The sequence below is a fragment of the Cyprinodon tularosa genome, unplaced genomic scaffold, assembly GCF_016077235.1.
Source record: "Cyprinodon tularosa strain WSP-4 unplaced genomic scaffold, ASM1607723v1 ctg465, whole genome shotgun sequence".
Classification (NCBI taxonomy): domain Eukaryota; kingdom Metazoa; phylum Chordata; class Actinopteri; order Cyprinodontiformes; family Cyprinodontidae; genus Cyprinodon; species Cyprinodon tularosa.
In genome coordinates, this window is record NW_024039191.1 from 840,319 (window position 1) to 865,469 (window position 25,151).

General features: G+C 40.2%; 1 protein-coding gene across 19 annotated transcripts in view; it reads right to left on the minus strand.

Annotated features, from left to right (window-relative positions):
* Window positions 1-25,151, minus strand: part of ppip5k1b (diphosphoinositol pentakisphosphate kinase 1b) — an 88,991-nt gene that overhangs the window by 53,997 nt on the left and 9,843 nt on the right. For 15 of the 19 annotated variants that reach the window (XM_038301286.1, XM_038301294.1, XM_038301295.1 and 12 more), the window contains 13 exons: window positions 21,712-21,913; window positions 19,910-20,105; window positions 17,605-17,695; window positions 15,875-15,960; window positions 15,490-15,644; window positions 13,164-13,265; window positions 12,872-13,033; window positions 10,535-10,656; window positions 10,211-10,312; window positions 8,303-8,389; window positions 7,917-7,992; window positions 1,379-1,488; window positions 1,122-1,145 (listed from right to left, as the gene is read on the minus strand). In XM_038301286.1, coding sequence (XP_038157214.1) covers window positions 1,122-1,145; window positions 1,379-1,488; window positions 7,917-7,992; window positions 8,303-8,389; window positions 10,211-10,312; window positions 10,535-10,656; window positions 12,872-13,033; window positions 13,164-13,265; window positions 15,490-15,644; window positions 15,875-15,960; window positions 17,605-17,695; window positions 19,910-20,105; window positions 21,712-21,786 — 1,388 coding nt within the window. In that variant the 5' untranslated portion in view covers window positions 21,787-21,913. Of the gene's footprint in view, window positions 1-1,121; window positions 1,146-1,378; window positions 1,489-7,916; window positions 7,993-8,302; window positions 8,390-10,210; window positions 10,313-10,534; window positions 10,657-12,871; window positions 13,034-13,163; window positions 13,266-15,489; window positions 15,645-15,874; window positions 15,961-17,604; window positions 17,696-19,909; window positions 20,106-21,711; window positions 21,914-24,252; window positions 24,492-25,151 lie in introns of those variants that run through there. The other 4 variants (XM_038301287.1, XM_038301285.1, XM_038301297.1 and 1 more) reach the window with 2 other exon arrangements.

A 25,151-nucleotide genomic window follows, 5' to 3' on the forward strand; every position in this document is an offset into this window, starting at 1 on the left:
GTTTTCAAAACAAAAACAAGGCTTTGTTGGGCTACTGTATAAAACCTCGAACTAAACGCTATTCCTGACATTTTGAACTGAGAAAGCTTCCTGAACGGGAAGCGAAACATCTTCAAACTTGGAAACTAAGTCCAGTGGATTGTTTTTCATTTTCTTTTTTTGGAATAGGAGGTGAAATGCAGCTCCAGACGAGCTGAGCTTGTGGTGACGTCACAAGTATGCTTCTGTTCCAACAGACCCATATTTATGCTGCATCTTCCCGTTCACACTTTCCTGTGTTATTTTCAAGAACATACTTGGCCAGGACATGAGTCCGTACTCGCGTTCTTGTGAATTGAGAAACAGCCGATGACAGTGATGCTGCGTTTTGCATGCAGCATTCATGGCTAACAGTTGGGTTTGTGCGTAACCAAGGTTCTATTAATCAGGATCCTAAATAATGTTTTATAAATGAAGCTACAGGACCTTTAAGGAAAAGTGTGGCATTAAGGAAATCATAATGTATTACTGTGAACTGTTGGAGGGCTTAAAAATTTATAGAAGATGGTCGTAATCTAAAACAACTCACTGAAGAAACTCCTTTAATGTGACTCACAGCAACATCTTATTTCTTTGGCATTAATGTTGAACTGAAAGTCCCTGCAATGGAAAAGAGACTAATGGGACAATAAAAGCGGAATGGGGGCCGATGATAGACAGGGGGAAGACAACTTTAGGAGATTTAGAGTCCGGCTGATGTGTGATGAGGGCAGCATGCACATTAAGGAGTGAACCACACTGATCTGCACACGCAGAAACACAGTGAAACCATCGTTTGACTGTGTATGAGTCAATCATTAAAAGACTAAAATAAATGGGAGTTTAGAGAAAATTATACATGAAGTGTACAAAACATTAGCAATGCTCGCTACTTTCATCATAATATTCTATGAATAAGCTTTAAAAAATGTGAAAAATCCTTTTTATGGGTGGAATCTGAACATTTACAGCTTTTTGGCCAAACTTGTCTCTGGTAAAGGAACTTTAAAATGTTCCTAATGCTTTGTACACTCAGATTATATTAACTAAAAGGAGAGGAGGGAGGCAAAACCTCATCCTTAAAGAAGGGAGAGGGTGCGTACTGATTCTCATTCAAGCTGGATTCCCTTGTGGAGAAAGAGAAGGACGGATGGGAAGGCCGGAGGAGAAAGGGACAAAGGGGGAGGAGAAGAAAAACAAAACAGACAGTTAAAGTCAAGATGACAGGATGGGGTTTCCATGGTGTTTGGTGGTGAGAGTGAAAAGGATGAAGAGTTGAAAGGTGATCCACAGATGAGCAATCTGCCAACCAACAAAGTTCCCAGAAGCGTGATAAAGGTATGGTGTGTGTTTGGCTCACATTTCCAGCACCGTCTTGAGTTGCTCCAGCTTGGATTTCTTCTCCTCGATCTCACAGTCGTTGTGCTGGCCCAGTTCAACCAGCAGCAGGCGGGCGATATCCAGCACTTCCTGGAATCACAGTGGCTCTTATCCGTAACTAAAGACTTATCTTTGACTTCTCTGTCCAGAACAAACAATCCCTCTGCGCAGGATTAGATAGTGTAGTCTCATGTGGAAACACAGAGAAACATTTACTCTGAAAATAAACATCAGAAACTCTGAGGAAAAGGATATTAAGAATGTTATAAACCTGAACGACTGGATTCATTTTAACTGTCGTCTCTCCTGAGTGGAACAATAAGACATTTTATAAAGTTAAAATAAAACTGGGGGAAAATTATACCTTCCAATATATGCAGTAGCTCTAAAAATGTACTTTGGTAAATGTTTCTATAATAAGAAAAAACTGATTTTTATTAATCATTTACTGAAGAAAAAGGCTGTTAATTAAAATGAAATCAATTAGCCAGAATAAGGCTGTACCAAGAGTTTTGTAATTTGCATTTTTTGGCTGAAGGCATTATTCAGTGAGAGGAAAAAATGTATTGAATTAATCGTGACTAATTTAGTAATTGGCAGGAGAGACTGAGAAGGTGAAGATACGTGTCAATAGGAAAAGAAAAAGTGAGCTGAAGATTTTTGGTATGATTTTAAATGCGAGCGAATACATCAACTAATACATCCTAATTAAAGGTGTTGTAGAAGATCTTGGAAAATTTGTTCCAGCAAGCTATATTTTTGGACATAAACAACATTGCCTTCAGTCCACCCTTCGCAACCACGCCTTCAAAACACATGAACGCGCACACTGTCTGCAGCGTGTCTAGAGCAGCAGGAGCAGCCAGTCACTGATCTCAGAGCTGGCAGGGAGACAAGCAGCACTGATGATGCAGAGCGCTGTGATCACTACTCTGAAACAGTTAATTAACGTCTTCATTAACTTAAAATGCTGAAATCTGCCAGCAAAACATGTTCGCTTTTATTATCCTGGTGCCTGCAGCTTGGATTATGTACATGAAAACCGCCTTCCAGCCGCTGCGGCAAACCGCGAGGAGGCGACGGGGCCATAGGCTGCTGTTGAATGGGATTCCCAGTGACAGCGCACGGCCGGTATGTGGGGGTCTTAGCGGCTCCCACAGAGATAATCTTTGAAGGCACGATGGTAACCTGGATGAACTGACTGCACTGACAATGTTTTCAGGTGGACTTTCTCACTTCAAAATAAATTCAAACTACTTTTTACCCACTGCTCCCAGCAAATATAGCGGCCATTGTTACAAGCAAAGAAAGGATAGGGTAGCTCCGCCCAACGCGCATCAGACCCACTATTCCACCACGCAACTAGAGCAGCTAATATACTCCAGCCACGCATCAGAACTAAAGCATCAAAAATAAAGCAGCATCTTTTTTGTTGCTTTAGGTGTGAACGTAGCATAACAGTGGCTAGCTTCCAGCCATGGCGTCCTGCACGAGCATTGGGGTCGATTTGTTCATGTGTCAGGGTACGCCCACAGGTGGGACAAGCTGACAACCACGAATGATGTGTCAGGAACCAATAGTGTACAGCGGACTGTCTTTTGTGATTGGTCGGAGTTATTCATTGATTTTTCACTGTAGCAGGGACCATTTATTTTAGTTTCACTTCCAGACCTTCTGTTTCACTGCTTCCTAAGTGGCTGCGGAGAGATTTTCAAGCCACATGGTAAAAATGCGTCAGAAAAGATCTCCTACTGCGCCTTTAAGGAATATTATTTCATCCGCATCACCATTGCTCACAGTGTGAACCTGCCTTCTTCATGCATCAGTTTACATGTCCTCACTTTCTTCATTTACTGAAGAAACAGGCTGTTAATCAAAATGAAATCAATTAGCCTGAATAAGTCTGTCCTCGGAGTTTAAGATTTTGTATTAAGGCATAATTTAGTGAGAGGAAATAATTCATTGGATTAATCGTGATTAATTGATTATTGAAATAATCGTCAATTAATTTAGTAACTGATTAATTGTTAAGTGGAGTATAGAGGCTGTAAAACGTGTCTGAAGCTCACAGAGCGATACACCTTGAGGAGCAGTTATACTAACATTGTGAAAAAGAAATATACAATATTTTGCATTTAAGATAAAAAAAAAAAAATCTTTTCCATCCAGAAATTCTCTTGTGGAAAAGTTTTAGTTTTACACGATTTGTTTAATAAATTATTATTATTTTAAATAAAGGCAAACTTCTGCTATTCAATTAAAAAAATAATTGAAAGATTAATTGTTTTGCTAATTAATGAGCAAAATGAGACTGAGGCCCAATACCAAACCGCCCCTAAACGTTAACCCTCCGTATACGCATTCCTGCGGAGGGTACACCTCCTTAAGTGCCTTCACTAACCACATAGTGGGTAGGGGGAGTGGACCGTTAAGCCTTTAATAGCAAGTCTGCATCAGTTGAGTTTAAATGTTTGATTTTATGTTAGCTTGCGCCGCAGAGCTAAAGGCAAGCACACGCAGCAACACTGTGTTGCCATAGAAACGACTGCTCTCCTTTTCTGTTGAAGGGAAAAAAGTCGTCCCATTCTTGTTTATACTCCCCCCACCTTCAACCAAGGCATTTTCCACAGCTGTGAGTGAGACTTCAATAGGAGTGATACCTGATAGTGAAGTGTTAGTGCTTAGGGGGCAGTTTGGGATTCAGCCTGAAACAGATCTGGTAGTTGCAAGAAGTCAGTTAGCAATTTCCACCAGTATGCTCCACATGCATCAGCAATCTCCTACATTCTTCACTTCTAAACTAAGATCTGGGGCAACCCAAAACACCCAGGACCGGTGTAGGTACAAGATCGGCTCGGGGCCCTGCCCCTTCTCATGACGTCAATATATGGCAAATCCACCCGGTACAAACTGTATTAAACCCTTTTCTTAAGGATCGAACCTCTTTTGGAGTCTCAACATATTATTACTTATATTGGCTATTATTTTATATTTCATTGGCGATCTAAAGTAGGCAAAAGTAGAAAACAATCACTGACAGTCTTAAAGGAAAGTACTGCGTTCTAAGACAGACGGAGCTCTGCCATTTAATAAGGTGACAAAAAAAGTCTCTGCTTTTTTATTATTTTTTATTAAGATCTGAGGGCAGAGGAGGACAAATGGAGCATCTTAAAAAATAAGTTTTGCAGAGATTATAGACAAACCAGTTATTTTAATTGTAGAAAACGAATGGTCGTTCTTGAAACGAATGTAAAAGTAGTGTAGTTGAATATGGCTAACTGTCTGATAGGGATGGGAATCGAAAACCGGTTCCTGTTCAGAACCAGTTCTGTGTGTTCCAATTCCATGGCACCATTTGGCAGCTTGCTTAACGGTTCTCTTAACGGTTCCAGGCAGCACCAGAGCCTAGCGCTGGGCAGCATGACCTACATCACATTTTCTACGTAAGTTACGTCACGTTTTTTTATGCAAGTTACACACAAGGTATTCAGTAAGCAAGTACGACGTGACCAGGCATAAGTCTAGAAAAGCAATACAAAAAAAATGGCGCCCCATCGGGTAAAGCGATCGAAGGTTTGGATATAAAGTGGCAATAACATCCGCGGGAGGAAATGCATCCAACATGCAGAAACACCTGCGCACACAACATGGCATACATTTCAACTAATGCTATGTTTCTGATGCTTCCAGACAGAAGCTAAAGTTACGACCAGCATTGAAGGCAACTCTGGTGGTTAGTAGCTAGTTTTATATCACTGGCTGTGCTTAATGTGGTTCCTAGTAAATCAGATGCCATTTCTGGAAATAAACCAGTTTCCTACCTCTCTTTGGAGTTATTAAACATGCTACGAAGTTACTCCGCAGTTCAGGGAGCGAGAAAAAGATGACGCTTGTTTATTTAAATCAGGGGGAGACCCCCTTGTATCTGAAGTATTTTCGCTTCAAGACCCAGAAATACAGACAAATCATTGGTTACAAGTCAAACGGTTTTTCGGTTGGCTCTCTTTACACACGTGATTTTTGCTACTCTTCTGCCGCGTGAGATGCAAGGCTCGCAGGCTCACATGCTGCCCTGAACGCAGGCTCGCAGGCTCACAGACAGCCTCTCTCTGCTGCGACAGTTCAGCACAACTTGCTTCACATACAGCCACATACATTACCGCCATCTACTTCAGTGGAGTGTGGATCGGGATGCTACGTATGTATTTTCCCACTGAAAAATAAAAATAAATATTAACAATATTTACATAAATAAACTTATATCCTTTCTATCAATTTCGTTTTTTTTCAAGATTGTTTATCAAATTACAAAAATAATCAGGAGTAGATTTTTTCCCCAAAATTACTTGTATATTTAACTGTAATTTATGTTCTTGCAACCAACTTAATAATTCCCTTCTCTCCATAAAATATTTATAACAAAACATGCTCCACCATCTCCCCTTGATAACAAAAACCACAACCTCCTGTTCCCATTCTAAATAAGTTTCCATTTAACCCCGTGTTTTCGAAACTTAATCTAGATATAAACCTCTTTTCTATTCCTTTCCGTTCTCCTCATTGCACCAATTTTCCTTTGAATACTATAAAGCCACCTTCCAGTTCTATGCTCTTCCCACAGCTTCTGCCCTCTTTCCGTAACCTTTTGTTTGATAATAGATTAAATTTTTTCTGACTGAATGGTATCAATATATCATCATTGTCACGTCAACTCCTGCAGCGGAGGAAAACAAAGGTAGAGGCTGTCTGTGAGCCTGCGAGCCTGCGGTCAGGGCAGCATGTGAGCCTGCGAGCCTGCGCAAGGGGTTACAAATTACAAAAATACACATACAAATCCTTCTACGCATTTGTGCATCTCACCCGGCAGAAGAGTAGCAAAAATCACGTGTGTAAAGAGAGCCAACCGAAAAACCGCTTGACTTGTAACCAATGATTTGTCTGTATTTCTGGGTCTTGAAGCGAAAATACTTCAGACACAAGTGTCTCTGTGTGTGCTTACAGATTGATCTACACATTTGCAAGTCTCAGTACACATTTGTGGATCTGAATACAGATTTGTGGATTTTTTACACATTTGCAAATCCCAGTACACATTTGCAGATCTGAATACAGATTTGTGGATTTTTTACACATTTGCAAATCTCAGTACACATTTGCAGATCTGAATACAGATTTGTGGATTTTTTACACATTTCCAAAACGGATTACACACAAGTAGTTTTACACATTTGCAGATTGTTGTACAGACACACAAATCTCCTCACACATTTACAGATTTATTTACACATTTTCAAATCCCACTGCACACACACAAATCGAGATACAGACACACAACTCTCCACACACATTTGCAAATATTAAAGCTACCATTTTGGCCCCATACCACGTATCACTTTACTTGGATTTATCACTTTACTTGGTTTGAGTTTTACATATACATACATATATATATATATATATATATATATATATATATATATATATATATATATATATATATATATATATTTATATATAAATATAAAAATATAAAAAAATGTAACTAGAGCGTGTAACAAAAGTAATTTCCCTCTGGGATTAGTAATTGATGCTGGAGATCGGCCTGTTTTCCAGTGTAGTCCTGTTTCTCTGACTGTGACTAACTGGATGTGCTCTCATCATTCTCTGGCATGGGAGCTGGCTTGGAGCTCGTCTGCCTGGCTGTGTGTTTCCTGGACGGGGCTGCCTTTTACAGCTGCTTTTTGTGTCTCTGCTTCTGTCTCCTTGAACCCCAGTCGGCCTCAGCAGATGGCCGCTCACACTGAGCCTGGTTCTGCTGGAGGTTTCTTCCTGTTCAAAGGGAGTTTTTCCTCTCCACTGTCGCTACAAGCATGTTTAGTGTGAGGGACTGTATTAGAGTCAATGAGTCAATGCAATCAACTGGTTTTTCTTAGATAGAAAACTTTGAATCAATTTGACTGTATGCTCTGGTTGAACTGTAAAGTGCCTTGAGATGACATGTGATGTGAATTTGGCGCTATATAAATAAACTGAATTGAATTGAATTAAATTATTTCTTATTCTGATTCTGATGAGTTTATTTCCCCAAATTGTACAGTAATGCTTTTTCATTAAACGGATGCCTTCTCCATTGGATTTAGATGACTGTGAGCAGACGGGTAGTCTGGCTGGATCAGAGGCTGGCAGCTCCCGTTCACTGCCTTCTGTTTTCACCGCGGCAGGTCATTAGACAAGCCAACACTAAAGATGCTCCGAACTCGACACACGCATGCTGCGTGATGTTATTATTGTTGTCTGGGCAACCACAATGTTTTTCATCATGTGGAAACATTCAGCCAATCAAGTAGCGTAACGTCACTGGCATGATGCAGGACCCGAGCAGATCTGGTACCTACATCGCTGTAGGTACCAGATCTGCTCAGGGTCCTTGGGAAAAGGGGCCCTGAGCAGGCACCACTTGGGAAAAACTCTACTGCACCCAAAAGAAAGAGAAAACATTCCAGAAAAGCTTTGCTCACCTGCAGCTGTTTGGGCTTTTTTAGCTTTAGCTTGCCCTTCTTGTATCCTCCGTACTTCTTGAACAGCTCAAAGAAACTGTTAGAGGCAGACCAAAGAAAAATAATGGGATCAAGGATTAAAGACTGATATCGATCCATAGCTTCTACATGAGCAGCATAGAAAACTATCATCTGGACAATTTTGTATTTACTAAAATCCTTTAAATGCTAGTTAGCAACAGAAAATGAAAGCAGATCATCACTTTTCTGTGGGCAAACCGACTACATCCGGCCTTTAATCTATATCTGCGTTTTGTGTCATTAGCTAAATTACAGAGCAGATTCTGACCAGACATCCATCAACTAACTGAAAACAGCTGAACTAAGGTGGAAAGAAGCAAACTTACAGCGGGTGGCGGACCTCCATTTTCATCTTTTGCTTTGGTGTCCGATCTCCATGACGAATAATGGCAATAACGCAGCGCAGCTCCATCCTTCACACGACGCAGAAAGAAAACGTCAGTCTCCATACACATAACAACAGCACCAGTGAAAATATAGTAGTTATTCCACCAAGGAATAGCTGGCAGTATGTTATCTGCTACTCAACATGCGCCAATACTGTAGAAATCTTTGTTGCAAAGCTGCCTTTAGATTCAAAGGAGCCAGCACCATCAGTAAATACTCAATAATCTGTCACTATTGTTCATATCTGGAGCCGTTCACCAAACGAACGTCCAATCAGCGTTGGCTTTGAGGCGGGTTGAGCAACGAGATGCGCGACAGTTCAGTCTAAAGAACATGGCGGCTTCAGCCGATGAAACTAGCGTTAGCGTGGCTATCGAGCAAGTTTTATCGGAATTACAGAGTATTTCTTCACTGAAAGAAGAGCAAATCACTGCTCTGGAGGCTTTTCTCAGAGGAAAAGATGTTTTTGCTCTTCTCCCGACTGGTTTCGGCAAGAGTAGCCTGGCTTGTGTTTGTGTTTTCGTCGTCGCTCTGTTAGTACGTCATATGCTTCGTTGATCTGATTGGTTTATTTGGCCCGTCTATCACCAACATAGGCCAATCAACTAACCAGTATTTTCGCCCCTTCCCAAATTACTTCAACGGAAGGTTTCCAGATGGATATGCGGAGCAAATCCATCTGTCGGAGTCAGGTTAGCTCATGCTAGGTTCAGGCCACAATTAGCAGAGGCAGCAAGTTTACATGCAAAGTCAATGGTTGACGTGCAACAAGGCGCAGCAAGAGGTCCTGAAGCACGTTTTGAGAAGAAGGAGCAGAGCCTCCTGAGCTACTGGGCATCTGAGGCTCATGACACGCTTCAGAAGCAGCAGCTGCTGGAGATAGAAAAATTGAACTTTTGCTGCTGGATGCACCACATCAACAAATCAGAGAAGCTGATCTGGGAGCTGGCAGGGAGTCAGACGCAGCACTGCTGATGCAGAGCGGTATGATCACTCCTCTGAAACAGTTCATTAACGCCTAAATTAACTTAAAATGTAGAAACCTGCCGGCAGAATAGTTTTGCTTTTATTATTCTTGTGCCTGCAGTTTGGATTAGGTGCATGAAAACCACCTTCCAGCTGCCGCGAACAGTAGTGGAAAACCACAATGAGGTGATCGGGCCAGAGGCTGCTGTTGAACAGGATTCCCAGATGAAGTTTTCAGGTGGACTTTCTCACTTTAAAACATATTAAAACTGCAGACAAGGAAAGGATAGGGTGGCGCCGTCCAACGCGCATCAAACCTACTTTACGTCCGCGCAGCTAGAGCAGCAAAGATGCTTCAGCCGCGCATCAGAACTAAACTTATACAAGCATAAAAAATGAAGCGTGTTTTTGCTACCTCTGCTGCATGCAGTCCGAATGTAGCATAATTTTTTCCTTGCTGCAGTCGTATTAAAAACCATCAGAAAAGTTTTAATTTTCACCGTAAAAACAGTTCTTTAAGTGAAACAGTTTTTTTTTTTGGGCCAATTGGCCATTGTATTCCAATTACTCAGGTCCATAAAACATTTTACGATCTGGTTCTATCTTTGATAGAAATAAATAAATCTGAAGGTTCCAGGTTCTGCATGTAAACATAGTTAGAAAATCCAGCTTCAGAGGTTTGTTGGAGGACAATTATGAACATAGAACAAGTTCAATACAGTTAGGTCATAAAATTCTTTCCTTTTGAAAATCTTAAGCAATGCTCTAAGAATACGGGGTAATAGCCAACTGATAAGGCTGAGTGTGTTTCAGGGTGCTGAAGTTTTCAGAAATGATCCCCTTGACCAGCTGGTGGGACATGTCGGGCCTTTTATACATACATGGTTCCTGAGGTGGTTGGGACGATGGGGATGTCTTCAGCCTCCATGGGGATGGACCAGGGGATGTGCAGTTGAGGGGCTAGCTCTCTCATCACCATGTTCCTGTTGGATGTCAAATTTATTCACACAGCAAATCTTAACAATCGACATCCAGAATCAAAACATCACAAACAAAATACTGTGGTAAAAACAAATAAAAGCACAACGGAGACAAGATTTCTAAGAACTATCAAGCGATGCAACTTTCTGCTTCCTCTTATTATGCAGCGTTATGTTTTAAGTTCCCAACTACTATGAGTCATAAATGAGTTGGACATCACCCACCCCAGGACTTTGGCACAGTCATCGTAGTACTTCATGGAGTTCTTCACGAAACTGAAGCCGTTAACGTCGCAGACGTAGGAATGGCCGTTGGCTCGCAGCAGATCGAATCCGCACACGGTTTGCTTTAAAACAGGATGACATCAACTGTTCATTTCTCACACATCTTTATAGTGTGAACGAGTAAATGCTCAACAAAAAGCACGACGGCGGGATCATTTGAAACAAAGACGGGGTAGAAAACCCCCCGGAAGGATCTAGAGCAGAGGTCTGCTAAACTTATTCTGCACCGCCACCATAACATTCAATTTGGAAAGAGCCATAATAAAAATTCAATAAAAAGCAAAAAAAAAATCGATCTAAGATTTGATATTTTTAGAATCTAATATTTAACCTTTTACAACAGAAGAAGCTGAAAGATGAAGAACGACAACAGATCACCTAAAAATACAACACATGTTAAAGTAAAATAAGAAGAAATAAAATAAGTCTTAAAACTCTGGTAATATGCTGTTAAAGATAATGCATGATATCCAAGATGCCTCAATAGGTAAATTATTGGGTTTGGTCAGAGCCACAGTGAAGGGAGCAAAGAGCCACAGGTCTAGACAGAGGAAGAAAAAAAACCAGCTGGTAAGGGTGCTATGTGAATGTGAGACCTGGTTCTCTTGTAGAAATCTTATCCTATCCTATAATTAAGATCTGAGTAACCAAATTGTTTCAGAGCTTTCAACAAAACTGCTGCATCAACACAGAATGATAAAGCACCACAGGTGGAACATTAGAGGGTTCCTTAGGTTCCAAAGCCTGTTCCTCAGGGACCCCTGTACTTCATGTTTTAGGTGTTTACTAGTTTTATTACACCAGAAAAGAAGAAATTATCAACAGTTTTCTGCCGCAATTACAGTAGTAGCCATTCAAAATGTCCCCACTATCCTTGGTTTGCCCTTGGCTGCTCCCCTACAATTCCTTTTTAAACATCTATCTTTGTACTAAAATATTCTTTCTGTCATGATTTGTGGACATTAAGATCTAAAGAGAAGCTTCATCTCCTGGTCAGACCCCGTAATTCACTTAAAGGGTGGAGTAAAAAAATTTGCAAGAGGGTGTCACTCTATTGTAGGGCCCTATAAAATCAGTTTTATTTTTTCCCAAATTCCGTTTTTTTCTGTTTTAATTTTTGAAAATTCAGTTTTTTTACCCTTTACTGTTATTTCAGTCGTAAAAAGAATGTGATTTTAATGTTAATGATTAAAATGTACACAAATAAAATAGGAATGACCTTAAATTTATTGAGGTAAAAAAAAACACATTTACTCAGTACTTTTACTGCATGATGCAACATAACACAGCACTCTAAGTACTAACAAAATATTAATGGTTATGAACCAATGGTTATAAATAAAAGTGCTCCATTAGCTTTTTCAAGTAAAAAAATAAAATAGGACCTCTCTACTTCTCCTTGTTCTTCACACAGATTTTGGATGACCAGTGGTCAGTGCATGCTTCCAATCAATGGAATGTTGACAAAACAATAGTTCACCTGACACGTAAAAGTCACGAGGGAACTGCTCGGCTCTGTACTCAGGGCTTAGCCTCGTGTTTCTCAACTTTTTCGCCGAAAGCGGAGCTGTGGAGAGCCGCTTCGCCATTTTTTCAATGTTTTGATGGGGGAGGGGGAGCGGAAATGACGGAGCGGGAGGGGTTGTGTTGCCCAGATTTGCGTCCCCTGGTGTGCATTTCCCCCCGACATACGTTCTTCTCCCACACAAAAACAGAATTTCATTTCAAATGTAGAAATTCCACATTTACACTAGATTCTGCGTTAATTTGCCAATTCCGCGATTCCGTCCGCGATTCCGTGATCACGGAAATTATAGGGCCCTACTATTGGCTGGAAGTTGGAGGGGATATTGCTGGGAGTTGCAGGGAAGCGGGCTGTCATTCGGCTGAGAAGGGCCATTTTGAGTGGTTGCTACTGTAATAACAGAAGAGGCCTAACTTGGCTCAGGTGTGTTGGAACAGAGATGTATCTAAAACATGCAGGGTAGGGGTCCCTGAGGACCAGGGGGGAAACATCTTTCTTAAGATGTAAAAAAAAAAAGAAAAAATCAAAGGCTCGCAGGCCGAAAACGGACCGTCATAATAAACCATCCAAAGTAGAGGCGCATGTTCTTTGAAAGTAAACAAAGTGGCTAAAAGAGTAAAATAAATGGGAGCAAAATTAGCTCAGGATCATTTAATCCCATTATTCTAGTTACTTCATATAGATTTTATATGAAAGGAAACCGAGCTGAGGGCAGACAGGAAGTCCTGAAACAAAGGGTAATATCCAGGTACCTTGAAGGCGAGGCAGACCTTGCGGGCCACCAGCTTCTCCATGGCGGTCAGCATGACGGGGTAACGGATCTCCTTCCCCTCGCTGTCTCTCTCCACCTTACCATCCAAAGCTGGAGACTTCCTGGCCTCAGCGTGGGCGTAGTCTGGGCCCACTGTGTAAACCTGAGATCAACGGGTAAGCCATGCAGGTAGAGAACCATTTTAACCAGCTTACAAATGGGTATTTATACACAGATCCACTGTCATCTGATATTGTAAAATAAAGAAAAGGGAAGGGTAACGTCCTCAGCACCTTAACGTCGGTGCCATCTGTCGGCATGAACTCCTCATAAATATAGGATCCGGTTTTTCGCACACTGCTTTCTGGAGAGTAGACACTGCTGCGACTCCCGATCTACAACCAAAACATGGCTTTAAACACAGAGAAAATCACAGGGAGTTTCCTACAAGTTACATGACTGAACAAAACAAAACACCAAGGCCTCATTAAAAAAAAATCCACGATGGTTCTGGTTAAAGGGAAGTCTGTTTTAGGCGGAACTATCAACTAGCTTTCAAGGTGGGATTTTATCCAGAGAAGCAAAGCTGTTTATTCCAGTCCAGTTTATTAGAAGTAATTGGGCATAAAAATAAAGATAAAAACTAAAAAAAAATTGATTTCAGGATTTAATCACAGAACTATTCTCATATAATTATGACTACTTGTAATATTCCTATATCATTAAGGTGATAATCCTGGGTTTTGTCAATAAAGTGCTACGTAATTTGACTTTAAATCATGAAATTAAAAGCTGTGATTAAAAGAGTCAGAATGCTGAGATTAAAAGTCATGAGATTAAGTCAGAACTAGATAGCTTTTTTTTGCTTTTTTTTCCCCTCAAAGAAGTTGCCTAAATCTTGTAATCAAGGTTAAATAGTTTGGAAGTGTTCATTGGTTTTCATTTTATTTAAAATAATAACGTAAAAATAATCCCAGATAAGTATTACATTATGTTGCACGTAATGTGGGAATTTTCAGAACAGCGAAAAAAGCACCAAAAGTAACCTGGACCTCATATTAATGCACTATAATAAAGACAGTAACAAAAGCTGAGAATCACTTTCTCTTAGAAACCCAGTTATTTTAAATTAGTTTTGTAAACTCATTAGTTTCAGTTAGCTTTTTATCTTTAGTTGTATTTTTGTTTCGTTTAAGAAAATGATTTTTTTATTCTACTTTTCGGCAGGTTTTAGGTGACCATAATAATCTTGCTCATAATCTAGTAAACTGGTGCTTATCTTAAGGATGATAATCCACCAGATGTAAACGTAGTGTTTAGTATATCATTGCTGTTCTAGACAAAAATGCGTTTCATTATAGTTTGCCCAGCTCTAAATAAAGAAGGTGCCTTCAGACGGAGCGTGGTGGCGTTAGTGAGGGTGGTGGATTCACATAGTAACTGTCTGCAAACTGTGCAAGGAAGCAGCGAGCGGCGAATCCCACACAGTGACGGCGGTCCCTGCTCCGCCCCCACCTCGTGATACTAGCCAGCGGCGCCACTAAAGAGAGAGCAACTGTGATCTCTGAGGTTGAAAAAGCTTATCTTTTCTATGAAATAGTATCGCTGCATCTAATCTGGGACAGGTTTTTGTAGATTAAAGAAGTGCACCAGAGGCAAAGCTTATTTCAGTTTAAATATAGAGAAAATGATGTTAAAAGGTAGAAATAAGGAAGAATCTGTAGAGCGGATTTAAAAAAAGGCCATTTTAATTGGCACTGCTCCTGCTTCTTCCTTACTTCCAGCAGACACCCCGGTCTGTGGCTGCGTATCCCCAGCATCGCGGCTTTCTGCACGGCCAGATTTACAAGGAGGCACCACTGAATCCGACCGTCATCCTCTGTGAGCTCTTTTTTTTTTTTTTTTTTTTTTATGCGCTTCAGGGCTTTAACAAAAATTAATGTTAGCCCCGGTAACAAAAGTTGATCATAGAGAAAAATTTGACATTATTCCAGGATGTTAGGTTTCAACTGTGCTTTCATTGTGAAATGCTGACAGACAGCAAGATCTTGACAGAAAATGCGATGGGGTTGCCAGGGTAACGGCAGGTCCAACGCAGACGGTCTGGGAGGCTGTCGATTAACTAGATATTAAACAATCATTCCAGACACTAAATAAGATCAACATGCCAACGGTTATATTCAATACCAGCAAACCAATGACATGTGATGGTTTGCAGTAACTTTATATCAGGAAAAAAGCACAGCACTAACATCTGCAAGGACTGCAACGTCATTAACTGTGATAAAATATGATCTTAAATCATTTTTTATTAAATCAATCTTAAAATACAAATCAGCAAAAATGACAGTTTTACCTAAGCAGCTGAAACAGTAGATAATTTTTATTAAATTTGACTATTATTATAAATATTCCGTATATTCGCTCTAGTTTTTTCACGTGGGCGGAGCGTCAGCTGAAATTCCAACTATTTGATGACGCGGTCCAGGTTGTAAACGCATCTGAAGTGCAGAGCGGTGAACTCCCTGCGGGGCTTGTGCAAATCACCACGACCACTGCGGTCAGTCTGTACGCAGCATAACAGCGATGCTGTCGCCTGGTTCCCCTGAAAGCAGCTACCTTTCTGAACAGCCTCTGGCTGCCTCCACCAGCAGACGTTGGGTAGTAGATGTAGACGTTGTGGTCTTCCGCGCACACAGGTTTCTCCACAAAGGGTTTAGGAAACACCTCTCCGTTCACCTCCACGTGGTCCTCCCCCTCCACCAGGCTGCACTCTGCAAACGGCAGGTTGAAGAGTTAAAAGTCACGCCGTCAGGAAATCTTTCCAAATGCCCTCACCTCCAAACAGGAAGGAAATCCAGAAGATTTTTTTCAAATATTGTAACAAACTGATTATAAACGGCTGCAATGCAAGCATTTCTGAAAATACCAAATTAGTTAAAGATTTTTTTTAAATGTATTTTGAGTGTTCTACTTTCTTAAGGATAACTGGGATAATTGTCACCTGCAGGATTGTCAGGGTCCCGGTTTAAAACGGCGTAACGAGGCAGGTCGATGCCTTCCTCCTGAAGGATCCGATACACTTCCCTCCTGTCATCAAATGACAGCGCCAGGGCGTTACAAGACAAGAAAGTTCATCATTTTCCAGATAAAAAATATAAAAAGACATTAAAACCTTTACAGGTAAGAATCTGGTAAAAGAATAAAAAGAAAAAAATATGCATGAATGAGTATGGAACAATTAAAGTCTTTTTTTTTTTAGACATTAATTTTAACCCTTTATAGGGCATGATCACCTGCATACCCCTTAAAAAAATGGAGTCCCCCCCCCGTCCCTCAGTGAGGTCTAGAAGCACAAGATCTATATCCAACCATTTAGCAAAGATCCTGCTACATGCCTGCACAGCTTATTTTGGCATTTGACCAATTAGATGAGCCCTTGAATGATATATTACCTACTGGAAATTAAGTTGGAAAAAAAAGTTAACAAGTCAAGAAGAAGAAGAAGTCAAAAAAAGCTAATTAAAAAGTTAAAAAGTAAATTAAAAAAGTTAATAAGCCTCGTTAACAATTATAAAAATGTAAGTGGCAGTTTTAGCAGGAATGCCTCTAAGATTATGTTGGAACAAAAAAATTGTGTTTTTCATGAATTTCTTATAGAAGCACTTTGGTTCTTTTTCTTAATATATTCGGGCAAGTTGGCGTTTCTTGTTATTACATTGACATTCATTTTTGGAATCAAAACATCCATATTTTTGAATGTTACAAAGGTTACAAAGGTCTTGTCCTGAATTCCAATAACACTTTTGGCTTGAAATTTTGATTTTCAAAGTATTTGACTGAGGGCCCTATAATGGAATGAAACAATACATTTTATAAAGACAATTCAACCTAAAAAAAATTCAGTTTCAAATGCGTTGCCCTGGTGGCGTCTCGTTCCAAAACAATCGGCACTAGATGGATTCTAGCTGCTTCCATCAGATTACGCTCATTTGATCACCTGAGCCAGCAGTGCTTTGGGCAAAGGTGACCATTACAAAACAGCTACTAATAGACGACCATTACAGTGTTATCATCTCTTTTATCCAATCTAACTAAAGACATAAACTTCACTACCAGCTATCTGTTAATAAACTCATCATCCGATTGGTTCAAAGCTACCTACTCCATCTGTAGCAACGCCTCAGTTCAGCCTCACACAGCTCCATCCTGCTCTTCCTGTTGGTCCAGAATCCATTCATCTCCATGTTTGGATCTTAGCCAGAAGTAAACATTTTGAGCTGATCCAAATTTATCTTCTATATATGTTTATTAGCTATTTTAATCTGTGCCCCTCTAGAGGTTCTGTCGAAGTATTATTTTTGAAAATTACTAGTTTTGCCTGAAAAAGTTTGAAAAAGACCAAATTTCTTCCATAAAGAGATATATTCCTGTATTTCAGTTACTAATGCAAATAAGAAGATGAATCTTATGGTAAAATGTAATTCTTTCCTTGAAATAATTTCTTATTGAGCTTTACTAATGTCAAAAAAAAACGGGGCATTGGGTAAAAGAGTAAATAACTGGATTATTTCAAACAATTGTTTTGTCCAATCATAGTCCGGCATGGTACAGACTTGGGTCTTTAAAAAAAAAAAGGTCAATATATCTCCTGTAATCTGGAGAGATCACTTTCCTAAAAACAAAAACAAAAAAAATTCATTGGATCAAAAGGATTTTTTGTTTTTGGCTTACCGGTCTTGAATGAAATATTGCATGTTGAGGTCATTGATGAGCATTGGATTCCTTAGCTTCACATATTCCACAGCTTTGTCAAGAGGAAAACCTGAAAACCCCAAAATATTTGGATTTTACTTCAACTTGAATTAGAACACTAAATTTTACCTGAAAAACAGAGATTTAAGATTTTAGCTACTGACTGCATAGAATCTACCATGCCATGTTTTTACAGCTTAATGAGAACCAGTAACCAGTAATAGTGCTGCATAAAGACAAACACTTATTTGCTTGTTTATGTGGTTTTATGAGTTAAAGTTTGTGTTGGACAAAACCTTAGCTTCCCTCTTTCCTGGAAAAAATAAATCCTAACAGTGAAGTTCCCTTATCTCTCTAAAAAAAACAACACCCAATGTTTAAAATAGGGTGGAAAACACTGCATGTGACAAACTGCAACGTGAGTTATTGTTTATTACCGCAGCCTGGTTGGGTGTTATGCCCCAAGCTAAGCTAATAAACGTGTTTATCTTAGATAAACACATTTATTAGAGCAATCAGGTCAAGGCAACAGTTGTGTAAAATAAAAATAGGATAAAACTGGAAACTGGGTTAGCTGTTTTCCGAGCACAAAAGCTGAAGACCTGCTTTTAGTCAGGATGCTACTCTGAATAGGAGAGTGAGACTTTGGGCAGATAACAGTAAGGCTGAGTTACAGCAAAGTTGCTAGTAGTAGAAGCAGCTGTAGGAGGAGTTGATATTATTGGAATGCCACGCAACGGCTCAGTTGTTAAATGAAGCTATTACACATTTTTTCATATCAATGTGGCCTTATGTGGCGGTTAGCCCCTGGTTCTGCAGGGATGTAATGGAAGCTCAAGTTGTTTTAATAATTTCAATTCAATTCATTCTATTTCTTTAGCGCCAATTCACAACACGTCATCTGAAGGCACTTTCCAGTTCACCAGATCATCCAGTCAGATTGACTCAAAGTTTTCTATCTAAGTAAAACCAGCTGATGCATCGATCCATTAACTGGAAGGATATCCCTCACACTAAGCATGCTTGTAGCGACAGTGGAGAGGAAAATCTCCCTTTGAACAGGAAGAAACCTCCAGCAGTACCAGGCTCAGTGTGAGCAGTCAACTGCTGATGATGACTGGGGTTCAAGGAGACAGAAGCAGAGATACAGAAAGAATCAGAGATACAAAAGCCAACTTTAAAAATGGCTTTCAGGTCGTCTGCATGGTTGGATCTGATTTCTCACAGTTTCTTTTTTCTCCATGCCTCACAGATTCACTAACAGGTTCAGGTCAGGCCATTTAGTTGGCAGACTGACAAAGCCACAGCTCGGTCATTAACCAAGCTAATGACATCTTTAGCACCGTGGGCAGGTGCCAAGTCCTACTGGAAAAAGAACTGCCCGTAAAACATTTTTATTTCCATCCACTCCACTTTATAAAGATGTATCTGGACACAACCAGCCTCCATAGCAATGAGCTCAGTGGAGCGAGTCCTTTTTCTGGGCATCTGTCCTTCATTTTGAGGCTTACAAACTTAGCGTTTTAGGGTAACATGAGGGTCTAATTTGAGTTTGCAATATTATGTTATTTCAATAATTTTTTTGCAGGCAAAGAATTTGGGTTTAAATTAAAAATTGATCTGAATTACTTAAAAAAAAAAGCCTTGAAATATTTCACTCTATATGTAATGAATCTTTAAGAGTTTAACTTTTCTGAAATAAGTGAAAGAAAACAGATTATTCTCACCCAGAAATTATAAATTTTCAGATGTTGCTGTACCATCTCAACATTCAAGGGATACCATTCCTCCTGTAGAAAAGATCCCATAAAAAAAACCCTGACAATTCGCCGTATTTCTTAAGTTTGACCTGCATAACGTGGATATTTCAGGGTCAAGGGACGAAAGGAAACGCTGATGCAAAATTCTCCATATATCTATTCTCCCAGGAATACACAGAGTCCACTGTTTACATTTAGTCCACATAATCCTAACATAAGAGGCTGAGGACGCTAAAACTGTCAGCTCCTAATAAATGTGTCCTTGTATTCAAATAATAGTAAACTCCTGTTTCTTAGCGACTGCTCTCTCTCTCGAATGAGGTGGGAAATCACGTCCGAAAATAAGGAATATAGAGAAAACAGACTTTTATTGCTTTTTTTATTAGGATCGTGAATCGCTCCATTACATACTGACATCTGGAAACAGGTTTCTAGGTTGAGTTGCCCTGAATATTATGCTGCAGGATGTAAACCACTTTACTGGAAACCAGAAGGGAAACGGGGAGATCTAACACCAACTTTACCTTTGGAATGGAAGGAGATGAGGCAGTCACAGAGGGGCCATTTCTCCACAGGTTCCTCCAGAACCACCTCCTCAGGAAAGATGACGACATCGATGTAGTCAAACTTACACAGTCTCTCCAGGATCTGAGTCATGGGCTTTGATTTGGACTTTCTCATCATTGCACATATGCCCACCACGATCTGTCGCTCTGATGGCTGGCAGACGACATGAGAGAAGGAAAGGAGGACAAACCCGACCAGCTTTGTTACAAAGTTCAATCAGAAAGTGTTCATTATTTATGGCTTTCAGAGGCAATCAAAAACGGATAAATAAGACTTAGATAAATTTTGTTTTGTACAGCTTTTCAGAAATTAAATGATAAATTCCTTTCCTTAAAGTGCAGCAGTGATCCTATGTAAAAAGTGTAGGAAAAAAAATGGTTGATAACCATTTATTCAAGGCATTGTGTGTGATGGTAAAAAATAGAAAAAATAAAACATATTTGTTTTAAAACTATCTTTAAGTTGTTTAATTCATTTTTGAAATGTATTTATGAGTATTAACCTAACATAACTGTAATGGTCGATGACTGTTAAAGTGAAACGGTCGCTATATCAAGGCTGACCACTAGATGGCAGTGACTGGAACACAAATATTTAACAATGTAAACGAAAAAAACTTTGGCTCTACTTTATATGTGAACTTTTGAAAGAATTACAGCACAAAAAATGTTTTCATTCTAGAGGACAATGTAATTCTAATCCCACCCAGATTACACATTTCATTTAATCCGACTATGTCGCTTCAACTGCTGTTGTAATTCCCCCGCTTTGGGAAAATAAAGGATTGCGTTGAGTTCCAAGCTTTATAGAGCCGCTCAATAAACCCTGACCAGGCTGGTCAGCCAGGCAGACAATGACCCCAATGGCTGCCTTTTCTAAGGCATAGGCCAGTATCGGGTGTTGCAGGCTACAAAAGACCCCAACTCTCCCCATTCCTGTGGGGCGGACCTGTTCTTCTGCTTCTATTTACATGTTTTCTAAGCCATTACAAGGCTTAGTGGGGCTACTCTATAAAGCTTGAATCTCAACGTTAATCCAGACATTTTGAATTGATAAAGCTTCCTGAATGGGATGCAAAATGTTTTCAAACTTGGAAAACAAAGTCCAGTGGATCGTTTTTTCAACTTTTTTGGAATGATTATTCTGCATTGATCTAAATATAGAGAGAGGTTGGCTGGGGTGGAAAATCCTATGCAGAAAATGTGACACTGATTTAGTTTCTTCTCATCCGGGAGGGAGGTTTTAATCTATTCTGCGACTTTCTTTTAAGATTAGCAAACTCCTCTGTCTCACCACTCCTGCAGCATGGAGATTAGTCCATTATCAGATCATTAAATATGCCATTTTTCTTCTGATAGGCCTGAAAATGTGACCATCTAAGCCTAACTGAGTAAAAGATCCACATGTTCACTGATCCAGCCTCTTTGATTATGATGGGATTCTTCTCCTCTCATTTCAAACTATCCAAGTGATTAAACAGAAAGACAATTGATGTTTATGAGTGATCTAAAGGATAAACAGGTATGCATCACTGCTCTGCACCAAACGCAGCTTTTAAATCTAGCTTCCATTACTTTATTCTCCTGTTACAATTCCTCTCCGTTTGGTTTTAGATAAATCTTGACCCATTATGTTTAATGACATTTCATTGCCAACTATGTGCTGTTCTTTTCAGCATGTTTAAAGCACAACATGAAAAAATAACTAAATAACAGCCTTAAATCCCATTTTTTTCCTATTACGTCCACATTTTACTTACCGACTCGATTTCATCGTCCTCCATGTCCTCCTGTCGAAACATCTCGTTCTTCATACCAGCCTCCATTTGGCCCATGTTTTTCTCATCCTCTTTACAGCCAATCACAAAGCGGGGCACGCTTCTCCCACCGACCCCGGTGCCTTACAGGGCTTGGACATCGTAAACCAGCTGAAACATGGCATGCTCAAAACATAAACTGGAGCTGTGAGAGAAAAAAAGACAAGAACAGAAACTTGTTAGGCAACCAGTTCAGCTGATCAGACATCTTAGACACCACTGGGTTGCTACACTTTTTATTTGTGAATTTTGATTGATTACTCAGGGAACAGAATTGTGGATTTAAAAAAAAAAATTACATTAGTCAACAGTAAGAAGTGTAGTCAAAAATATCAATACAGAGACGCACTGAATGATACTGAAATGCTCAATCCAACTACAATATTAACTTGGCATGGTGCCCAGCCCAAGGACAAGTGTGTTTTGCATATTCTTTACAATCCTAAATTTTGAGATTTCTGGATTATATACATTAAAAAGCCTTGGTTATTTTGCACACGTATATAATAGGGATGGAACGGTTTATGAAAACCATCCAAACCGTTCGGTTCGGTTCGCGTGTGTTGCGTTCGGTTCATGCACTGCTCCTTTTTCTCATAGGCGAAGCGTTTACACCCCAGAGCAGAAGGTGGCGCTACTGCGACCAAAGCCAACCACCAGTAGTAAACAAGAAGAAGAAGAAGCGAAGCAGCGTAGCCGGGTGTAGCAGAAAAAAATCAGTTGTGGAGAATTGTGTGGGTATGGCGAGTGGGAAAGAACAGGAGTTGGAAGACGCGCCAGCAGCACTTTATAGGTCTGCTGTATGGGACCACTTTGCATTTAGAGTGACCTACGATGACGGCGGAAAGAAAGTTGTAGATAAAAGTGCAACAGAGTGCAAGCATTGTGCAACACGTTGTTTATTCAATTCAATTCAATTCAGTTTATTTATATAGCGCCAAATTCACAACACATGTCATCTCAAGGCACTTTACAGTTCACCAGATCATACAGTCAAATTGATACAAAGTTTTCTATCTAAGGAAAACCAGTTGATTGCATTGACTCAAATACAATCCCTCACACTAAGCATGCTTGTAGCGACAGTGGAGAGGAAAAACTCCCTTTTAACAGGAAGAAACCTCCAGCAGAACCAGGCTCAGTGTGAGCGGCCATCTGCCGAGGCCGACTGGGGTTCAAGGAGACAGAAGCAGAGATACAAAAAGCAGCTGAAAAGGCGGCCCCGTCCAGGAAACACACAGCCAGGCAGACAAGCTCCAAGGCAGCTCCCATGCCAGAGGACGAAGAGAGCACATCCACTCAGTCACGGTCAGAGAAACAGGACTACACTGGAAAACAGGCCGATCTCCAACATCGTTTATGCTAACAGCAACATGACCAACATGTCATGCTAACCCCAAAAATCCCTCATACTCCATCGCGCTCCGCCCCGCTGCGCTCCAGACCGCCTGGGCAAAGCAAAGCCTACAGCCTCCACTGTGAGTCCCTTTGAGATCGTAGAGAGCATGCGCCAGATGATTAAATTCAAAGCAGCAAAACATCCAGAAATGATCCAGGGTTTCTGCGAATCATTAAAAAATAATAACAATTCATTAATTTTTTGGGATTTTAATCAATTTCATAAATTTTTATTTTTTCATTTATTTTTATAAAAAAAAATTTTCTGTGTAACAATAAACATATACCGAACCGAACCGAAAACCGTGACCACGAAACCGTGAACCAAACCGTGGATTTTGTGAATCATTCCACCCCTTATATATAACTAGCAACTGTTAATCCATGTTGAGAGCAAAGGTAGTTTTTAAACTTTTAATTCTTCATTTTTTGATCCCCATGGTATCAATAATTATATAGAGTATTTAATATTTTCTGGGTATCAAAATTGAGTTTGAAATTTTAGTATAGCGACAACCCTTATCAACACCTTTGTTGATATATGTTGGAGCTCGGCCTGTTTTAAAATGTAGTCCTGTTTCTCTGACTGTGACTGGCTGGATGTGCTCTCTTCGTCCTCTGGCATGGGAGCTGGCTCGGTGCTCGTCTGCCTGGCTGTGTGTTTCCTGGATGGTTAGTGTGAGGGATTGCTGAAGAGTCAACGACTGGATGATCTGGTGAACTGTAAACCGCCTTGAGATGAAATGTGTTGTAAATTGGCGCTATAGAAATAAACTGAATTGAACCATAACAGCTAACATATTTAACACAAACGAAAAAGTGTAAAATAATTCAGAAGAAAAGACATGTAGACCCATAAACATAGGAACACACAGAAATAGGAAGTGATCCAAAAGAGCAACTAAAAAAAGAAACTGAAACACTTCACGGACAATATTGACTGGATTACACAAACTGATGTGCAACAGATTTTAAAATATGTCTCAGTCCAACATTATTTATCAAAAGTTTAAATGGAGGATTATTAACCCTAAACAAGGAGGAACATTTCCCAGGATGTGGAGGGTATACGTGGTGACTGCTTACCTGCTATTCAGCACAAACCAATTCTAACCTTCATCTCGTCACCGAGAGCAAGCCAAAGTGACATAAAGAAACTTCAGAACACAAGCGTCCACTGAAACGGCCGACAGTCAGAGGAACTTGGCTAAAATCCTTTCCACTGACAAACAGTGAGTGGAGGGGCCACTTTACAGGAGCCGTTACAGATCCTGGCAGCTAAAGAAACAGACACAATCACTCCATGTTCTGAACTTTCTGCCAGGACATACCTCATCTGGGGCTCACATGCCACTCCGCCTAACCTTGATACCCAGAAATAACTGTCCTCTGTAGAGCAGGAACTAGGAGGCGGAGCCTCATCTGGGGGTGTGTCGGGTCCCCGAACGTAACTCATCACTGCTGAGCCGCCAGGCGATGACAGGTGGCACTAAAGTACAGCTCCTCGGGTCACCAAACACTAACAGATAAACTCCTAAACTGCATACCTCAGCTTGATGTGAACATGGAGGGCTGTGCAAACTCTGGCTTAGCTAAACCAAGCAGGGGAGAGAGTTCAGACATGAAACAAACCGCACACCTTCACCAGCATATTCTCTACATAGAAGAAAGAGCAACACAAGCAACAAATAGAGCAGCTGCTGTTTAAAACAGTCTCAGCTTTCATTCACTGGCTCCTCATCACCACTCTTTGCAAACAGTTAGGTATACCTTACACATGTAACGAGTAGTTCTACTAATGTGATATGAAAAGCCTTTGCTGTCACTCCAGAGAAAGAGACACTGACAAACCGATGCTTGATGGAAAACCCTTCGAGATACAAACCTCATTTGTAGGACTTTCTACACCAGTTAAGAACATTGAACACCACAGACGTTACCACCATCCAGATACTGAGACATTTTGGCTAATGAGTCTGCAGACT